The 18,317-nt window shown below is 40.3% G+C and overlaps 1 protein-coding gene across 3 annotated transcripts in view; it reads left to right on the top strand.

Moving 5' to 3' along the window:
* The window catches only part of cyth1a (cytohesin 1a), a 35,541-nt gene extending 18,573 nt beyond the window's left edge, over positions 1–16,968 (top strand). For 2 of the 3 annotated variants that reach the window (XM_026324122.2, XM_026324121.2), the window contains exons 2-13: positions 3,608–3,690; positions 5,698–5,762; positions 6,899–6,965; positions 7,053–7,171; positions 8,452–8,532; positions 8,750–8,862; positions 9,516–9,664; positions 9,762–9,874; positions 13,553–13,631; positions 13,721–13,789; positions 14,172–14,326; positions 14,904–16,968. In XM_026324122.2, coding sequence (XP_026179907.1) covers positions 3,608–3,690; positions 5,698–5,762; positions 6,899–6,965; positions 7,053–7,171; positions 8,452–8,532; positions 8,750–8,862; positions 9,516–9,664; positions 9,762–9,874; positions 13,553–13,631; positions 13,721–13,789; positions 14,172–14,326; positions 14,904–14,982 — 1,172 coding nt within the window. In that variant the 3' untranslated portion in view covers positions 14,983–16,968. The remainder of the gene's footprint in view (positions 1–3,607; positions 3,691–5,697; positions 5,763–6,898; positions 6,966–7,052; positions 7,172–8,451; positions 8,533–8,749; positions 8,863–9,515; positions 9,665–9,761; positions 9,875–13,552; positions 13,632–13,720; positions 13,790–14,171; positions 14,327–14,903) is intronic. The other variant, XM_026324120.2, reaches the window with a different exon arrangement.
* The last annotated feature ends 1,349 nt before the right edge of the window (positions 16,969–18,317 follow it).

The raw sequence follows: 18,317 nt of genomic DNA, 5'->3' as shown, positions 1-18,317 counted from the left end.
TGGGCTCTGCCGCTGGGGGAGATGGAGCTATAAATGGCATCTCCCCTTGATGTTATCTCCTCCATGATCTCTGCTGACCCAGCCCTCAATAAAAACTGCTTCACTCATCTAGGAAATCTTCATACTGTGCAGAAGCAAAAGATAATGACACACACCATCAAAATATCAATAATAAACAGGAGTTAGGTGAGGCATTGTTTTCAGTTAAAACTAATTATTCACAGTAATCATTTATATCGAACAAAATGCAGTTGCTGGAATGGCACAGGAGAAAACTAATAATGAAAACTCTAACGGAAACTATATTGGAGTGACATCAGATTGACATGTTTATAGTGATATGGTTTGGTGTGAATATGACAGACCGGACTTTCTGGTCAGATGGTGTTAATATTGAAACAAAAAGCATTATGCTGAGTGTGGACACAAAGCCAGGCACAGCGGGCCCAGTGTGTGGGTGTTATGCATCTGTGTACGTAAATGAGTGCATGTGACTGTATCCTGCTGCACAACAGCACCCGCTGCATGCATGCCTCCATGTGCACTGGTGTGTGATTCCTCTGAATGTCCTTATTTCAAGGCAGTGTGAGTGTCTGAAATAGTGAAGATGTGGGCGGCCCGTGTTATTTCCTTGGCCTGCAGAAATTACTACAAATAAGCTCACCCCAGTCATAATACTGTGGGGGCCCTCTAATTCTGAGAAACTCCTGAAAACAAGTACAGACAGGGCAAATGAAGAATATGGCATTTTTTGAATATCTAATATTTTCTCACATCATTTGCTTGTCAACCTTCTTAGCCCTATCACCGCATGAAACGAATGAATATTATTAGTAATAATGAGTGTGTTTTCACAAAAATGGATAGTCCTCCCATCGCTCTCTGTACCGAATTTGTTTGTACCAAAGTGTCTTCAGTCTGACTTCGTTATTAATAACAGCCTCTTGTCAGTGCAGAGGTTTGCTGAATAACAGCCAAGCAGCATTCCCAGATAGAATGGAAACAAGCAGCTTTCAGCATTTACTTAATTGAATGGGTTCTCCCCTCATCTGCTGTGTTCACAGAAAATTACACCCACTTACTGCCCACCTCTGCTACAAGTGTGAGTGGGGCCTTTCCCTTCCCTGGTGTTGTCTGGATTATTTTGGGTGGAGCCAGAACCAGAAAAGCTGTGATGGGTGTAACAATCTGGCGTCATGAACTCTGATTATATGGGTGATGTCAGATGACGTGTGGGGTGGCAGGGTAGCCTGCAAATAAAGCTGAAAACATGCCCTTTAATCACAGGACCCTTGAGGGTCATCATGTATCTGCTGTGCTGATGGAGTTAGATATTGTATTACTGTCATAAGTAACTAGATGCTTTCAATCTTCAAATGTGCCTTTGCTCAGTTCCTTTCTGTCTCCTCTTCACTTTGTGGTCCTCTTCTAAGCCAGGATTGCTGTGGTTGTGTTGTGATTGGGTTAGGTTATGCTGTGTGGTGTTTCTATATTCAGTGCCCACTAGCTGCCCATCCTGTCATCATGTTACCAGAAAAAGGAACAGACTTCTTGCTTTAAGCTCACCCTATTTGTCACACTCGTGTGTGCTGTTAAAGACAAAACTCTGTTTGCTCAGTATGACATCAGTTTGTCCAGTCGATCGGCAGACAGGGTCATTAAGTGCAGAAAGGCCCACACATTCACAGACTTACCAGTGCTTCAGTGTGTGTGCATGTAGTTTTGGTATTTTGGTTGACAATATTAATGATCTCGAGAGATACCTGACTGAGTAGGTTGTGCAGAGATTTATTTTGGTGTTGGTCTTTGCTCTACATGGACTTGTCAGATCCTCCTTAAAAGTGAAAACAGTTATGCAGAGCTAACTATAGTTTCCATGGCTACCCAGAAAATTCAGAATGAATGCAGCCGGTTTGCCAGGGATACTGTAGGCTGTGAGGTATGATGTGTGAAAGGTCAACCTTGAGTGGAGCTGTGGACTCCCCCAGATGTCTGGAAACTAGACAGGGAGACAACATGGCTTTGTTTCTGAGCTTCTCAGCAGCCCGTTATAAAGCTCTTGTTTTGCTCTTCCATTGTCTGTCATCCCTGTGTTAAATATTAGCAAACATTCCAGCGAATGCCATGTGTATTTTCTTTAAGATGTTCAGGGTAGCATGCCTTCTGTTATTAAATCATCTCCATTCTTTAGCATTTTATCACAAGGAAAATTACAATGAGTTGATCTATGTGTTTTGATACTTGTAAAGCTCTGCCTTTGTGTTTCTCAAAGCACTATGAATACCTTCTGCATGGCTGGTCATGCCCTCGTCTTATTGATTTCTGTGCCAGATTTTGTTTAGCCTTCATAACCTTCATTCTGACCCTTTACAGGTACACTGTGTCCACAGATTAGCCACTCACATTTAGATTTAAAATTCACCTCCATAGTCTGATTAGTAGTGTCTTAGATCAGCATTAGGTGTGTGGTTTCATTTAGGAGAAAAAGACTTGTGCCATTGTGTAAAAAGTTGAACGGAGTTGGCTCAGAGAGTTGTGAAATGAGTAATAAAGGACTTTGTGTGGAAGAGTCCTCTGTGCCCAGTGTCCATCCCTCTATAACCGTTACCATGTTAACGGTTTGCAGCCTCAACTGCTTTAATGTTTGAACCCTGCTGCTGAGGTAATGAGGGGAGAAGGAAAGGTCACAAAGGGGGGCTTATGCTTGGCCACAAGGGGAATTAGAGAAAGAGTCGCTGAGTGACAGATATTATCTTCTAACATAGCCACTTCTGCGACTTGAGCAGCTCATGATACTGTTGGGGCTAGATGGTGGCCATTGATTCCCATCTGTATTGTTGTGATGCTGCAATAGTTTTTCAGTGCAAATGTCCACAATATTTGCAATGTTTGATGCCTCCAGGCATTACAAGCATTTTTAGAAATGTAGGATGTTACAAATTAACCATATGCTTTCAATTCTGGTTATGGGCCTCACAGTAAATGGCTAACGTGCAGTCAATTACTGTAGTTTATCCAGTAGCTCCGACTGAAGAATAACCTGGTTTCAAATACTAATGTATTCTTAAAAAAAACAAACAAAAAGACAAAGAGGAAAAATTCTTCCATTGTGACACTGGAGTACATAAATTGAAGTGAAATTGTGCTTGGATTGCTGATACGAGTTGTCTCTTTGTGCTTGGATTGCTGATAAGGTTTTCCTTATGCTCCAAGGCACAAAAACACTCTGTTAATCAGGACACATTGCTCACCCTCAGTCCTTGGCATAGACAGAGCTAATTATAAGAAACTATGAGTGACAGGAGAATTGGCAGTGCTTTGAGACCTGTCACATTTGTGCTACTCTGGTTCCAGTGATCAGAACTGCTCGGCAGACCTGAGCTTTTTCATTTTGTCACACTAAAGTTAAATTTGTTCATAGAACACCTGGTTGCTGCAGACTTGGTTCACTGGTGTTCTGTAGTATTATATAGTATAATGTTATTTTTGTGCAATATAGTATATTTCGTGATGTGCCTAAGAAATGGATATGCACCGAAAAGAATAAAGGTGCCTTGTGTTTGGGTACAGATGTTCTAACCTTTGTTTTTTTCTTATCTCTCCACAGTCCCAGACGACCTCACCCCAGAAGAGCAACAGGAGCTGGAGAATATCCGCCGGCGCAAGCAAGAACTGCTGGAGGACATTCAGGTAATGCTGGAATAGGATACGAGAGCTGTTGTAAATGTGTATGTACTAATCTTAAGACACACCACCAGCAGACAGGCACAAAAGATAAGCATGTACCATCATGTGTTTTACCGTGGAAAATGTTCCTTGTAACTTTATTCTCATTTTTGATATTTTGTAGGAAGAAGTACAACACAGGTCTTAAACATAAGTTTACCTGTCCTATAAGTTACACTGGTATTTTATCAAATCAAAAACAAATTAGGCTGTTTAAACTTCATCTGGGCATTAAAGCTTGTATGCTTTTGTCACAGTTGAACTTACCATTAAAAATATTTAAGTGATCCACCCAATAAAATGACTACACTAGATTTACTAGCTTGGTGTGCTCGAAGTTCTGAACCTCTTAATTAGAAGGTCCGGACGTTACAACTACAGGTTCTCTGCCTTTTGATTAAACATTTACTATGTAGTTTTCTCTGTCACTGCACACATTCCTCTTTTCGAATACTTCACCTCAAGTGGAATGTAAGGTATTTCCTAGCAAACCATTTATCTTTATTGTTTAACCCTTTATATTGTAGATTCAACAGAGACCTTTATGTAAATATGTTTTTTGTGTGTTTTTGGCATCATGTGGTTTGCAATATGACATTAGTATAAAAAGTCAGACAAGCAAAGGGCTTTGCATGCAGATAAAAAGCGATTATGGTCTTTGCTCTCATGAGTAATGTCCTCATGCAGACAGTAGAATATCCCTCATGTAGTCTCTTATTTGCAAAGTGAGTGGTGGTTTGATTCCTGTCCTTGGCCTATGATAATGTTTTTGTTTTTTTTTGGGGCTGTTGCCTTTTCCCTACAACACAGCTGATAATTCTAGCTAGCTGCTCAAGACAGTGCTGTCATTCAGTAACTATCTCTATAAGCAAATGACACACAGGCTGTCATGACCTGGCAGAGCTGGCTTCCAGATGTCCCAGTGGGTGACTCATCTTCCTCTAGGTCTCAGACAAACATTGGAGGCGTGATCCGACACTCTTAATTTTATGAGCCTGAGCCACCATCACTGCCCTTCCCCCATTTGTGCCACCATTTTCTCCTCCTCTGTGGTCTGCACACTAACCCCACTCATCCTCCCCAACACCCACACCCATCACTGCTAGGTCTGCATGTCAAGCCCCCCCAACACAACTACTTGCTTTCCGGTTTGAGCACAGCCTTTGTTTGTAGAGAGAAGCATCTGAGGAATGTGTTGTGATTGCGCAGGCCTTGGAAACACAGATGTTCCCTTTGTGGTTTGGCCTATAGTGAGTTGGCAATATGCATGAGAAATGATACACTATCACTATGAATGGAGAGCTTTGATGGTTGCAACCTTTGGAGCACTGAAACCCGTTAGGATCAATAGTACGCTCTGACTCTATGCAGGACTTCTCAATTGCTATGCTATTCCAGACTCGAGTCAAGCTGATGTCACCCTCTCAATCCTTTACCCTCTGCACACCACACCAGTCTGGCACCAGAAAGCCTGATCTGATCAACTAAATCTGCCTTTAAGGCCATTAATCACTAAATCACCATGTAAAATATAGTCCATTCTCATGCCCTCATACTCAATTTGTATTGAGGTTAATCCTGAATTTCCTCTGCACAATCAAATTCAGAATGAGAGGATCATTTAGGACAACATACACATGAAAACACACACACCCTGTGATATGAGATATAGAGTGTTATTGTGAGTTTTTAGTGTAAGGTAAGTGAGGAGAGCTTTATATGCAGCTGTGTGAATTTTGAAAAATGTTTGTGGAGCTGATGGTTTAAAAGATAAACAGGTGATTCAGAGGTGATATTGTCCCTCTCATCACTGAATACAGCCCTGTTGTTTTTTCATACAAATAATTTGCATGTTGTTTGTGTTGGTCTGTGCTTCCTGGTGTTAAGTAAAATGGCGGGACAAGTAATGAATTCATTCTTATGTTGCATTTAAATGGCATCTCTAGAGTAATATTTTTGTTTTCTCTGCAGCGACTGAAGAATGAGATAGCAGAAGTGACAAGTGAGATTGAGAACCTGGGTTCCACTGAGGAGAGGTAAGAAAGTGTGCCCCGACTCCCCTCCCCTAAATTGGCTTGTTGTTTGCCTTCTATTAACTTAGCAAATGAAGCTGTCAATTATTGATGTCTGATGACCAAGTTCGGCCATCCCATCACACCAAGTACCCTCCCTAAATTGGCTTAGCTTTTAAGGCAGTTTAAATGTTTCATCAGGCACACCCCCATGATGGGAGGCCTCATTGAATAATGCAGTGGGTGTACAGGCAGAACCAGACAATGGAAGGTCTCAGGGGAGGGAGTGCTCGGATTTGGTCTACTCAAGTGGATAGGGATCCCATCAACTATGGAATATTCCTAAAGCACTTTCTAAAACCCATTAAGGGTTACAGCACCTTCATGTGATCAGAGTTTCCTATGATCCATTATTTGAGGATAGTACATGATAGCCTATCTGTGCTGTCACCTTTGTGGGGCCTCTGTTCAGTGTTGTGCTTTGCCAGAGTGAAGCTGAAGGAATGCCACTGTGACTAAAAAGTCACAGGGGAAGAAATGGTGACCTCTCACCGGCTGGGGATGGAGCTGTAACCATAGTGACCTCTGAATAACTACAGGCATGAGAAATGAGACATTCCTATATGCATGATGTTAAACGCTTTAGCACTTTGTCATCATGGTCCAGGGTGAAGAAAGGCTGGCCCCATCAATCAAATGAAAAATGCTTATGGGAAAGATACTTTAAGGAAATAAAGTGAATATATTTATTGTAATGTAACGATGTGTCATGGTCCATCAATTTAGATTTTTTTTTTTTTGCAGGAAGTTTGGTTTGTGTGAGTCACATTTAAAATATAAATGACATGATAATTGCTGAATATCTTTGGATTTTGGCTGCTGAAGACATCACCTTGGATTTGGGGAAACTAATAACTTTCAAAAGTGGTATTCTACAGACTGAATGTTAATATAGAATATAGTCAGATTAGGGTTAGGATTATAAAAATGAAGGTTCATTGTAGCCTTAATACTTTCACAATACTATTTATATCAGTAATACAATTTCTCACTCATATGTCTCATATTTTTCTTGACAAATGGTTTGCTATATATAGAGTTGTTCATATATGTTATGTTTGTATCAGGATCAACTAATGAGTGACATTTTGATGTTTTAGGAAAAATATGCAGAGGAATAAACAGGTGGCCATGGGCCGTAAGAAATTTAACATGGACCCCAAAAAGGTAGGTAACTGTGATTCTCCATAAATATGATTTGTTCTGTATGTTTTCATAAGCAGCATGTAACCCTGGGCCATGTCTCTTTTTCAGGGGATTCAGTTTCTGATTGAGAACGACTTGCTGAAGAACACCAGCAATGACATTGCTCAATTCCTCTACAAGGGCGAAGGCCTAAACAAAACAGCCATTGGAGATTACCTTGGAGAAAGGTCCCAATAATGACTGTTGTTTTATTTTCCCCCATTTAACCATTACCCTTTCATACTCTGCATCGTCAGTTCACCAGCACCAGTGTGGTTGATAAAAGCATCAAACAGCTTGTGCATATTTTCCGTATTGCTCTGTTTCCTCTCGGTCAGCCACACACCCATCCTTTTCCAAATACTGTTTATTGGTCCCACATTTAGACCATCCTCTCAAGATGATGTCCGTTGCTCAATAGCCTCTGTTTGGCTTTGGTTTGCTCACTCATTCATAAGTAATGAATTGAGAGACTCACAACTTGGGAATGCATGTGTTTGAGTGCAATTAAAGATGTAATTTGAGAGTAGGGCTAATCCATGTTAAAGTCAACACATTACACAGGAAATTATGATGGTCTTGATCTGTGCACTGCTCTGGGACCACAGAACAGGCAGTGTTATAGCCAGGGTGTGGTCTGTGAGATCAAACCAGGAAATGGAGCACAAGCTGTTGATGGGTCCACACATTTTGATTGTTATCTTTGTGTTTGAGTGTTTCTGATTCTGTAATCAAGCTTTCCATGTTGCTCTGAAACCAGAGTCATGATTGGCTGGCTGTCCACTGATAATGGTAGTGACTGTATATGACTGTCAACGAGAGCTCCTTAGAGCCATCCCATGATCCCTCAGTGCAGATCATTTACTCTGAAGGGCATGGAGGTCGACAATGATGTCATGATGGAGATTAGATGATAAATGAAAGGGGGTCAGTGGTGTTTGTCCTTGTCCACTGGGTATGATTAGAGTATGCAGCATATCATTGACCTCATAAGCTCATGTGAGCCAGGTCTCACACCCTGAGCTGAGTTCTCAGACACGTTCCTGACGGTGCCTATATGGTGCACAATAATACAAGCAGTTTTGTCTCAGCCTTTCCCAGTAACCATGAAATCACTCCTTTAAATTCACTTTTCTCAATTTGATAGTATGATCTTTTTATGTATGTAAAAAAAAAAAAAAATAACTGATACAATAAATAGTAATGTCAACTGTTTTTCAAGGCAAAATGCACAGTTTCTAGTTTCAGCTTCTTATTATGAGGATTTGCTGTTTTTATGGGTTGGAAATTAAATATCTTTAGAATTTGCACTAGATAAAACTAGGAAAGGGTGAAGGGCATTAGTCACAATTTAGTGAGTTAATTCAGAGAATAATAATTAGTGTCGTTGATAAAGAAACTTAAGAATTTGTTTTTCTGTATATTACGTCTTATAGTAAGAAAATTTGCTGTATTTTGTCTCCAATAGAGATGAATTCAATATCCAAGTTCTCCATGCCTTTGTGGAGCTTCATGAGTTTACAGACCTCAACCTGGTTCAGGCCCTAAGGTAAGTCGACATGTTCTCCAGGTCTGCTACATGATCAAGTGCTTTTCTAGATACTCATAGCTCAGTGCCTCTTTTCATGTAAATCGTGTATGAAGAGTCACGTTATTGGCACTTTAAAAGGACGCAGCTGACAGTTTCGGGTTTGTGACTGGGCAGAAAATATTTCCACAGTGGAAGTGAATCTTTTGCTGACTACTGGGCTGTGTCCCCCTAACAGACAGTTCCTGTGGAGCTTTCGGTTACCAGGAGAAGCTCAGAAAATCGACCGTATGATGGAGGCTTTTGCCCAGCGCTACTGTCAATGCAACCCTGGTGTTTTCCAGTCTACAGGTACTGGAGTGATGCCACAGCCTGACTTTCAATACTGTGATAAAAAGCCAATGAGCTAGTAATGTCCGAGCAGTGATATGAAGAAAAAAATAACTTCCATTTATCTCGTTCTTGTTATTCATTGCATATAGTGTTTTTCCATACTGAACTGAGATCTAATGGCATGCCAATTAAAGTATTATCTAAACTATTTGATTGAGCAGACACAAAGTCTGCTGAGGTGAACTGTGCTGTCTGGCTTTTGAAAATAATTCCCCTAGCAGACTGCCTCTGACATGGATGCAGATGGATGTGAATAATGCATGGGCTTTTCAGCAGCCTAACAGGCCAGATAAAGTGCTGCTGTGTCAGCCGCGTGCTTGGAACGTTGTCTTTTAGTGTACACACACAGGGATGCACATTCAGAAACGCACATGAATACTTAGCTGCCCACATGCATCTTTCATCCCACCCACGCCCCTTGCTAGCGAAGCTTTGCCTATCTGTTCCTTTCTGTGTAACTGCAGTCCCCAAAGTACAGTTCTTTCAGCTAAGCTAATTCACATTCATATTTAAACAGCACATTAAACACTGGTAGTACTCTTATTGTAAGAAATCTTTTGCTATCTTGTAAGGCTTATATCTCCCTTATAGTTTGTGTGTATCTGTTACAGACACTTGTTATATCCTGTCATTTGCAATCATCATGCTAAACACCAGCCTTCACAACCCAAATGTGAAGGACAAACCTACTGTGGAACGATTTATCTCCATGAACAGAGGTATCAACGATGGAGGAGACTTACCCGAAGACCTGCTCAGAGTCAGTAGGACTTTCTAACTTGGGTACAAATTCTTTTCTTTGTTGTTCTCTAATTGAAGACCTGGTCTGTATTTATGGTCAACTCTCTTTATTGTAGAATCTTTATGAAAGCATCAAAAACGAGCCTTTCAAAATCCCAGAGGACGACGGCAACGACCTCACGCACACTTTCTTCAACCCAGACAGAGAGGGCTGGCTGTTAAAACTGGGTGAGTGACACTTATTGGAGCACATAATGAATTGGTTTCAGTGGGTAACTTTGCATTATGCTTTTGAAGCACCACACATTGCTGGAACATTTCAAGTCTGAAAAGCTTGCACAAAGTGATAACCAATATCTCCCCTGAGGTCAGTAACCTGTGTGTATGCAAATATGTGAGTGTGTTAAGCCAAATGTAAGCATGTGCGAATATGTTTGTACACATACAAGCCAAGACATCTGAAGACAGTTCAGTCTACTTTAATGTATTATGAATGAGGCCTTGAGATCAGACCAGCATATGGGAGGCCCCTGAATTATTTAACAAAAGGCATGTCCGTGCACAGACATGCATGCGTTGGCACAGATATTTTCATAGCTTATAAATCAAGTGTATGCAGATACATGTCCTGAAAATGCACCAAGTTTAGGATTGATTTTTAGTTGGGATGGTATCGAACGACTTTTTATTTTTTCCGTTAATCGTTTTTCTCCCCCTTTTGTCCCATTGTGGTGACTCAGTGCAGGCCATAGCAATTTTCAAAATAAAGTGTGTTTTTAAAATGTGTGTTATTCATGTTTATTTTCTTAACCTAATTACATTTGTACAAGTGATTTGTAAACTGTGAATGGTTTTATTGCCCTGACCCTTGCAAATTTCTGACACACAGATGTATATACATCTGCAGAAATGTATATTTCTGTATATACAAAAGCAGAACTCTGGATCCTTTAACTTTTCATCCTCTGTTTCCTCTGAGATTTCTATGTGTTGTACAGATTCACAATGAATTTAATTAAAAAACCATGAATGTGTAGAGTGAAATTCTCTTCCAGTCACTGTGAATCTTTACAACCGATGACAAGGTAGTGAAGAATTAGTCTTCATCATTGTCTGCCAAATTGGCAGATTTGAGTAAGGCAATCATGGTGGAAGGTAAATTACTGGATATAACAAAAAATGGACCCAAAACTGAGGCCGTATTTCATGCAGTACTTCACAGTAGCTTTCACAAGTTCACAATGAGTAGAACTCCCTCTTGTGGGCTGATATAATAACATCATAAATAATAATAAAATCTGTTGGCCCTTATTCGAAAAATAAAAATCAAATCTGTGAAGCAATGCATGAATGCCTCGTTGGAGCCAAAATTAACAGGACTGTGGTGCTATAATTCCTTATCATTTAATTTATTTTTTTGTTTTCTTTTCCTCTACGTTTGTTTGTTTGTTCCCATGATTTTGGCTGTTGTCTTTCCTCAGGAGGTATGTACACCTGCTCTTCCCAAATGCTAGTCCATCTCTCAGCTCTCAGGTGCTTTTGGTGGTCCGCCATGCTTTTGTTCTCTTCTTCATTTTTATTTTTGCATTCATCCAGGGGTTTTTGTAACTTTTTTAATGTCTGTCTCTCCATTGACTCATTGAACATCAGATGTTTATTTGTCTGTTCAGTCTCTCATTGAGTCGGTGGTTTGTCCACACTCTTTTATCTCTGTGGGTGGTTGCCGGGCGGTCACCGGGTGCATTTGCCACCCTGTGGGCTTGGCTCTGGGAACTGATGCTTTGTGGCCACTCTACGGAGCAGTTTGACCCTCTTTTCTCTGTATGCTGTGGTGGTCACTCTTTTTGAGCTTTGTTTTCTGGAAGCTGCATTATACCTTTTGTCCATTCAGCGAGCACAACAAAGGACTTTTGCTTGACTTTTTGAATTGATTATTATGCCATTTACCCATTAGTCTATTGTTGTTTGCTCTCTGGTTCCATGGAAAGGGCATACTGCACCTTTTCAATAAGGTAGCTTTGCTCTCCGTATTTCATGCTGTAAATCTGAAAGGAGTAAACTGAAGTTTAACTGTGTAGCTGCAGCCCTGTGTGGTCCTAGGCTGGACTGGACCAAACTGTGTGAGAGAAGCATGGGCAGAGGAGTTTACCGAAAGGGATTCAAGACTCATGCATGTTCAGGAAATAGATAAAATGCAGATGGTTAGTACAATGAATGCAAATTCATGTAATTAGTGTGGATTTCCTATTAATAAATGAAAGTAGTTGTTTTTTTGTTTTTTTTTGCACAAAAATAAGAGGAAAAATGAGTCAAATTAAATTAAACAAGAACATAGAATGTTGCTAATCCATCCTGGTTGAAATAAATCAAAAAGTCTTCAGCAACTTGATAACATGGCTTGTTCCCTCTTAACCTCCGCTTGCCCAGCCTCCCACAGTCCACTTTTGCATGGGTGACTCACTCCACTCAGATCCACTCCAGCCTAGCAGTGTCCACACACCCTTAAAACAAGCTGCTTGGGATGTCCCACCTTATCCCAGACATTCTTGCTTGGGAGGAGGTCATTTCTCTTTCTTGGTGTGACAGGAACTGACCAACCAAATCAACTCACAGGCCGTCAGCTGTGTGATTCTGGCATCACGTCTGTGTTTTCTGTATGTCTGCTTCTGTGTCTGCAACACTCCAATAAATCAAGATGTGGCGAGGGACTGTCCATCCCTGTCTGCTGAGTGAAGCGTGTCAGTGGCGTCTGTAGATAAAAACAAGCACAGAGTGAATTGTTTGACCTATCATGGCATCTCTGAAATGATGGGATATCATATACAGTGCCAGTGCTGTCATATGATAATACAAGTGTGTTCTACATGTCTGTATACAGTGCAAGCATCCTCAAATCCTCTTCTGTCCTGGTAGATGGGTTTCACAATGCAGCTTTTTTACTAACATTGGTGGTGGGACAGTTGAGTCTGGTCAAAACTGACATCTTTGTCATTAGAAAGAAACCCACTCAATGGACACTCCTGGATAAGTTTCTTAATAAAATATCTTAAGTCTGAGATGCCTGTAGAGTAGCTCAGCATAGCTTCAGGCACTGAGCTTCCTGTCCCGCTCAGTTTGTTGGCATCAAATCCTCCTAGAGTGAGGTTGCCGTTTGCTACCATGATCAGGTTTCCCCTCACAGGAAGTATGGGTGACAAAGGAGGTCAGAGGTCAGTTAAAGATCAGCAAGCACAGAGTCAACCATACAGCCCTCGCTGGGTGTGAAATAGGCGAGAATTTAATCCTCCTTAGTCATTCCTTACTTTGCACATTTGGCTCTGATATAGTTATTTGAGTGCTTTCTACATTTTTTGCCTTCTTGTAAAAACTTAATTTATGTGGTAGTTCAGTGAGTGTAAACCACATAGATCTGTGTCCTGTTTATTGATCCTGCCTTTCCAGACTTACTCCTCTGAGGCAGCAACAAAGAAAGAGAAAACAGAGCCAAGTGAAGAGTTTCCAGACAGACATTTATGAGGATGTGTTGATTTATCATATAGTATCTTCACATGTACTCCAGTCAGCACTTATCAGTTATTTTAGACCATTGTAACTATGTGGCTCATGCCTGCTTGCAAAAATTATTTGTGAAAAACAACTAAAAACAATCTCAATCTCAAATAAACAAGTAAAAAGGGAAAATGATTATGAAGTCCCAAAAAATATGAGGAAAGCTGAAGACTAGTGCAAACTGGTCCAGTGTTTGTTCCGGTGGATAGTGGGGTGTTCTGTGTAAAAAGAGTCATCTGGAGCTGTCATCTGTCTGTCTGCCCATACATCTGTCTGCCTGTCTGCTGCTCGACCCGGTGCTTCAGTGCTCTCTCTCTTTCTATTGTCGAGCCACGCTGATGCTAAATGTCTGCTCCACAGGGGGTCGTGTAAAAACCTGGAAGAGGAGGTGGTTCATCCTTACAGACAACTGTTTATACTACTTTGAGTACACCACAGTGAGTACAGCTGAGTTGCTCAGTTACTGTGAATAAGCTGTTCTTGTTTTTTCTGGGGTGCACTGACATTGTATTTTATATTTGTAAAGGACAAAGAACCCAGAGGAATCATTCCACTGGAGAACCTGAGCATCAAGGAGGTGGAGGATAAGAAGCCCGTAAGTACAGCTCCCACTACTGGTTCTCTCTATGATTACACACAGTCAGGGAAGGGCTGGGATTTGAATTGAGATTTTATTCTAAATCATATTTTTTAATTGTCAACAAAGGCACAGATTTGACTTTTGAAAATTATCTAGCAGTAAGTCACATCATTAAGTTTATATTAACTACCCTTTTTTGGCAGTTGCATCCTCATAATATTGCCAGATTTACCCAGTATGCACAGCTGAAGAGTATACCTTAGAGAGATCTGTAGACAGTGTGCTGTTCAGATGCACATGACCTTGAGATAACTGTATATAGTAGTTTTGAAAAGCAGTTTTTAATTTCATTTTTTAAGATTAATTATGTCCAACCTCCCTCAACTTTAATTCATAGAATTGCTTTGAGCTTTTCATTCCTGACAACAAAGACCAGGTGATAAAAGCGTGCAAGACTGAGGCTGACGGACGTGTTGTGGAGGGCAACCACACCTTCTACCGTATCTCTGCACCCACTGCTGAGGAAAAGGAGGAATGGATGAACAGCATCAAGTAAATGTTTTTTTCAGTTTTGTTTAGGCAGTGTATGGTACAGTGTATATGTGAATAACTTCCTGTAAGGTTTGGAAGCCCCCAAAATTATACTTCCTAAAATAAGAGATGATTTTGTCCACAGAAAGCGTAAGTCGCACAATCTAAAATGATTAGGTGTGTTCAGATTTCAGGTTTCCCCCTCCATGCCTCATATTTGAAATCCTCTGATCTGCATTTTCTGGTTGTTCATGCAAGAGCACCTAATCACTGTAGTGCACCTATGATCAGCAGAGTTTAGAAATTTCTGTGGTTATAGAACATAAAGAGAAAAATAGGGGGAAAACACTCTGGACACCATTATGTTGAGTAATTTACCTAAATGAAAAAACAGATATGTGTAATTCAGAATGTTTTTTTTTTTTTTGTCTCATTTGGATGTTGACATTTAATACTCAGATACATTTTAAGGATTTTTGAAATAAAAATTGAAGAACATTAGCTCTACTTAAGATGCAAACATACTATGTCCAACATTATAGTGCAAGAGTGCAGCAGTTTGCACACTTAAGCTTTTCCTCTGTGTCTGTGCCCACAGAGCTGCCATCAGCAGGGACCCCTTTTACGAGATGCTGGCAGCCAGGAAGAAAAAGGTGTCATCCATGAAGAGGCACTAGAGCTGCTCAGCACTCCAAACATTGCACTTGACAGATCAGGGGGGTTCTGGTTATCTGCCCTGTCTGGGCTGGTGCAGAGGCCATGGTTGAGGTCTGCCTCAAACCTCTCCAGGGAATTTCTCTAGGATACATACAGTAACTAGGTCTGGCTTTGGGACTTGAATGGCCTGAAAAACAGGAAGCATGCTGGGGTTTCAAGATTCAAGATAAGAGTTATGGCCAAAAGCTCCTCTAACCTCCTGTCTGAATGTCTCTTTTTCTCTCTGAGCTTTGTGTGTGCTCTGTCTGTGAAGCCAAAAGGGAATGTTGCTGCAGCAAAATCCCCTTAAAAGATGCTTTAAAAAAGAATTCCCATATACAGTACATTGTGTACATACACAACATGCATACACTCATGCAGTCCCCTGTAGCACACATCGTTTTAACTCAGCAGGTCTGACCGAGTGTGGCACCCCAACCAAAATAATTCTCGCTTTATCAAAGAAAAGTTAAAACCTTTTCTAATGTGCTTTAATACGATTCGGTAATACGTGTCTATTTTTACAGCTTTTACTGTTGATTCTTCTTGAACCTTTTTTGTTTGCTTTGTAAAATGAAATGGTCTTTCAACAGCAACTGCAGGGTGTGGGAGGGAGGGTGGGTTGCCAACTCTTAGTGATTTTATAGAAAAAAAGGAAACAAAAACTTCTCTGTTTAAAACAGTTGCCACTCAGGAGATTGTAACGATGTTCTGAAACTTTCCATGTCAGTGTTGACATGGATCCTGTTCATAACACGACAGCCATGCGAGGAATGAAAGCCTCATCTGTGTCACAGACTGAACTGTTTTTGTAAATGCTGCAGTAGGGGACGTACCGCTGCTGGCGAGGGTGTCTGCTTGTCTGGGCAGGGTCTCAGTGTTGTATCTGACTCTCACTGTTCATTTCCTGAAGGTCCTGGAGATGCATCCTGATGATGACTGGGCATCCAGTGTCACACTGGACCTCTTTTTGCCGTCTTAGTTTGACTGGAAAACAGAAATGGCCCCTTATTTTCTCCTCCTATACATTTTTCTTGCTCTCACCTTGTCTCAAACATAAGAACACTTTCTGTTTCTGTATCATAGAAAAAAGCTTTTTTTTTTTTTGGTCAGAAAAGTTACTGTACTGCTGCACAGTGCCTGGTGCTGTGGCTGAAGTGTGATGAGAAATGCTGCTGGTTAGCAACAGTAATCCACTGTTTTCCCCATTCAGAGGTTTAATCTTTGTTTCCAAAAGTTTTTAGGTATTTTTTCTTTGTAGAGCGTTACCTATTTAATGGTAAAACAGATCATTTTCATCCATCAGCCCAACCTCATAAATCATTGTAGAGTACTGTGTACGTCAGGTTGTTTATGCACAAACCGTGATATATGACATATTGTTGTAGAGGCTTTTATGCAGCACAAATACACGCATGGTTCATGCCTGGAAAGAAATGGGATGTCCCCTATCTCAGGAAGTGCGAAAGAACACAAAACTATTACTTGTATCAGGAATGTATTGTGGTGGGGAACAGATAGATGGAAGGCAGGATGGTCATGCTGCAGCAGTGATCATTTCGACAAATAGCAAAAACTTTCTCAAGGTACAATTTTGCAAATGCAGTCTGTGTTGTGCATCAAGCAGTCATTTATTTCTACTCTTGTCTCCCTTTCGTCTCCACTCTTCTCTGTGCCTGCTGGTCATTATCCTCATTGCCTGCCTGTTTTGTTTGCCGGTTCTCTTCTTTGCTCCTCTCAGCGCACTAATCCTAGAGAGATAAGAAAAAAATCGCAAAACAATCATAATTCTAGACAGTATTGGTTTATTTATCAAAGTTGTACATACTTAAATGTATAGTGGGTGTTTTTTCATTTTGTTTCTTATTAGTTGTGCCATTTTCTTTTGTTATTCTGTTCAATAATGTTCTGAGGTTTTCTATTATTGCCAGTTAATCAAGCTGAAATAAAGACGGATTTGTCACAAACACTGTACGTGAATGTTTCGCACAAAGGCAAAAAGCTTGTTATATATTACTCCAGCAGGTGGCAGTATATGATAGTGTGCTCTGCTGTGCTGCAGAGGCAACTCAGCAGTATTGTAACATAAAGTTTTACATGCAAATATTTATTTAATCTGAATTAATATCCTGCAAATCAATCACTAATTAAATTATGAGTGAAGTGAGGCCAACTTGCTGTGTGCCCATGAATACTAAATTGTGCTTCCACTTGACAGTGGCCTTGAAATTGAATCATCCCCCATCTGTTGTAATTGCACACAATTACAGCAAAGTTTGCATTACGCCCACCCACATTTACCCTTTAAATTCAGCCTTTATTTACAGCTTCATAACATTTCATATCTTTCCACAAGCCTGCTTTTAAACTATTTATGGGACAAATGTTGGAGCAGTGGAGAAAGGTCAATATTTACAAGTGAATATGTATCATATTAAATGATGCCTGGAAAAGCAATCAATAGAAATGACTTTTTCTCAGTAGAACAGGCATTCAGGAAACGGCAGGGCATAAATGCTGTGATACAGTGTGATGTAGGACATGTCTGTAGTCATGTGGGCTGAAATAAAATAGAAAACACACGTGCATTCATCAGGCAGAGTGACTCAGGTGAGGATAATGTTAAATAACTGAAAAAGAAATTACCTTAATCTCATCCTGGTGAGAAAAGTGATTCTGTATTTCCGATTTACCTCTTGCATTACAGTACTACAGAAAATACCTTTTAATAAAACTGATCAGCTTCAGCTCTAGTTGCACATTCGCAGTAAACTAATCTGTGCTGCCATACAGTGTACGAATACAGTATGACTACAAAGCAAGAAAAAAAAAACTGTTTTGTCTAGAGGTTAAAAGGTTTCTGATTACCTAAGTGTAGACGTGTTTATATGAGTAGTGCAAGGCATGAAACTCAGAGAGAATTAGCTGCTAAAGCTCTTTGATCTGTGAAAGGTTAAAATGTTTTATTTATTTATTTATTTTAGCAACACACAATTATGTCCCAAATGAAGGCTAAATGAATAGATGATGTTTTCGTTTCAGCCCTTGCCTGCAGTGTTTGGGAGGAACATGGGTACAGTTTATGAAAATATCTGTTCCAGATGTTCCAGAAAAAAATCTAACAGCAAGACGAATTCCTGTTTTGTATCTGGGCATTCTGATATTAAAGGAAAGAACTGTGTGTAAGAGATTTCCCTTAATCATCTTTGCACAACTGCAATCAAACAACTTTTTTGCACTGATCTAAAACACAGTAATAACATTTTTGAGAATTACAGAGCAGGGCCAAGGAGGTGACCATGACTGATGGGAAATG

The sequence above is a fragment of the Mastacembelus armatus genome, chromosome 8 (assembly GCF_900324485.2).
Source record: "Mastacembelus armatus chromosome 8, fMasArm1.2, whole genome shotgun sequence".
NCBI lineage: Eukaryota > Metazoa > Chordata > Actinopteri > Synbranchiformes > Mastacembelidae > Mastacembelus > Mastacembelus armatus.
The sequence above is the reverse complement of the archived record's forward strand: the minus strand, read 5'-3'. Positions and strand labels throughout refer to the sequence as shown.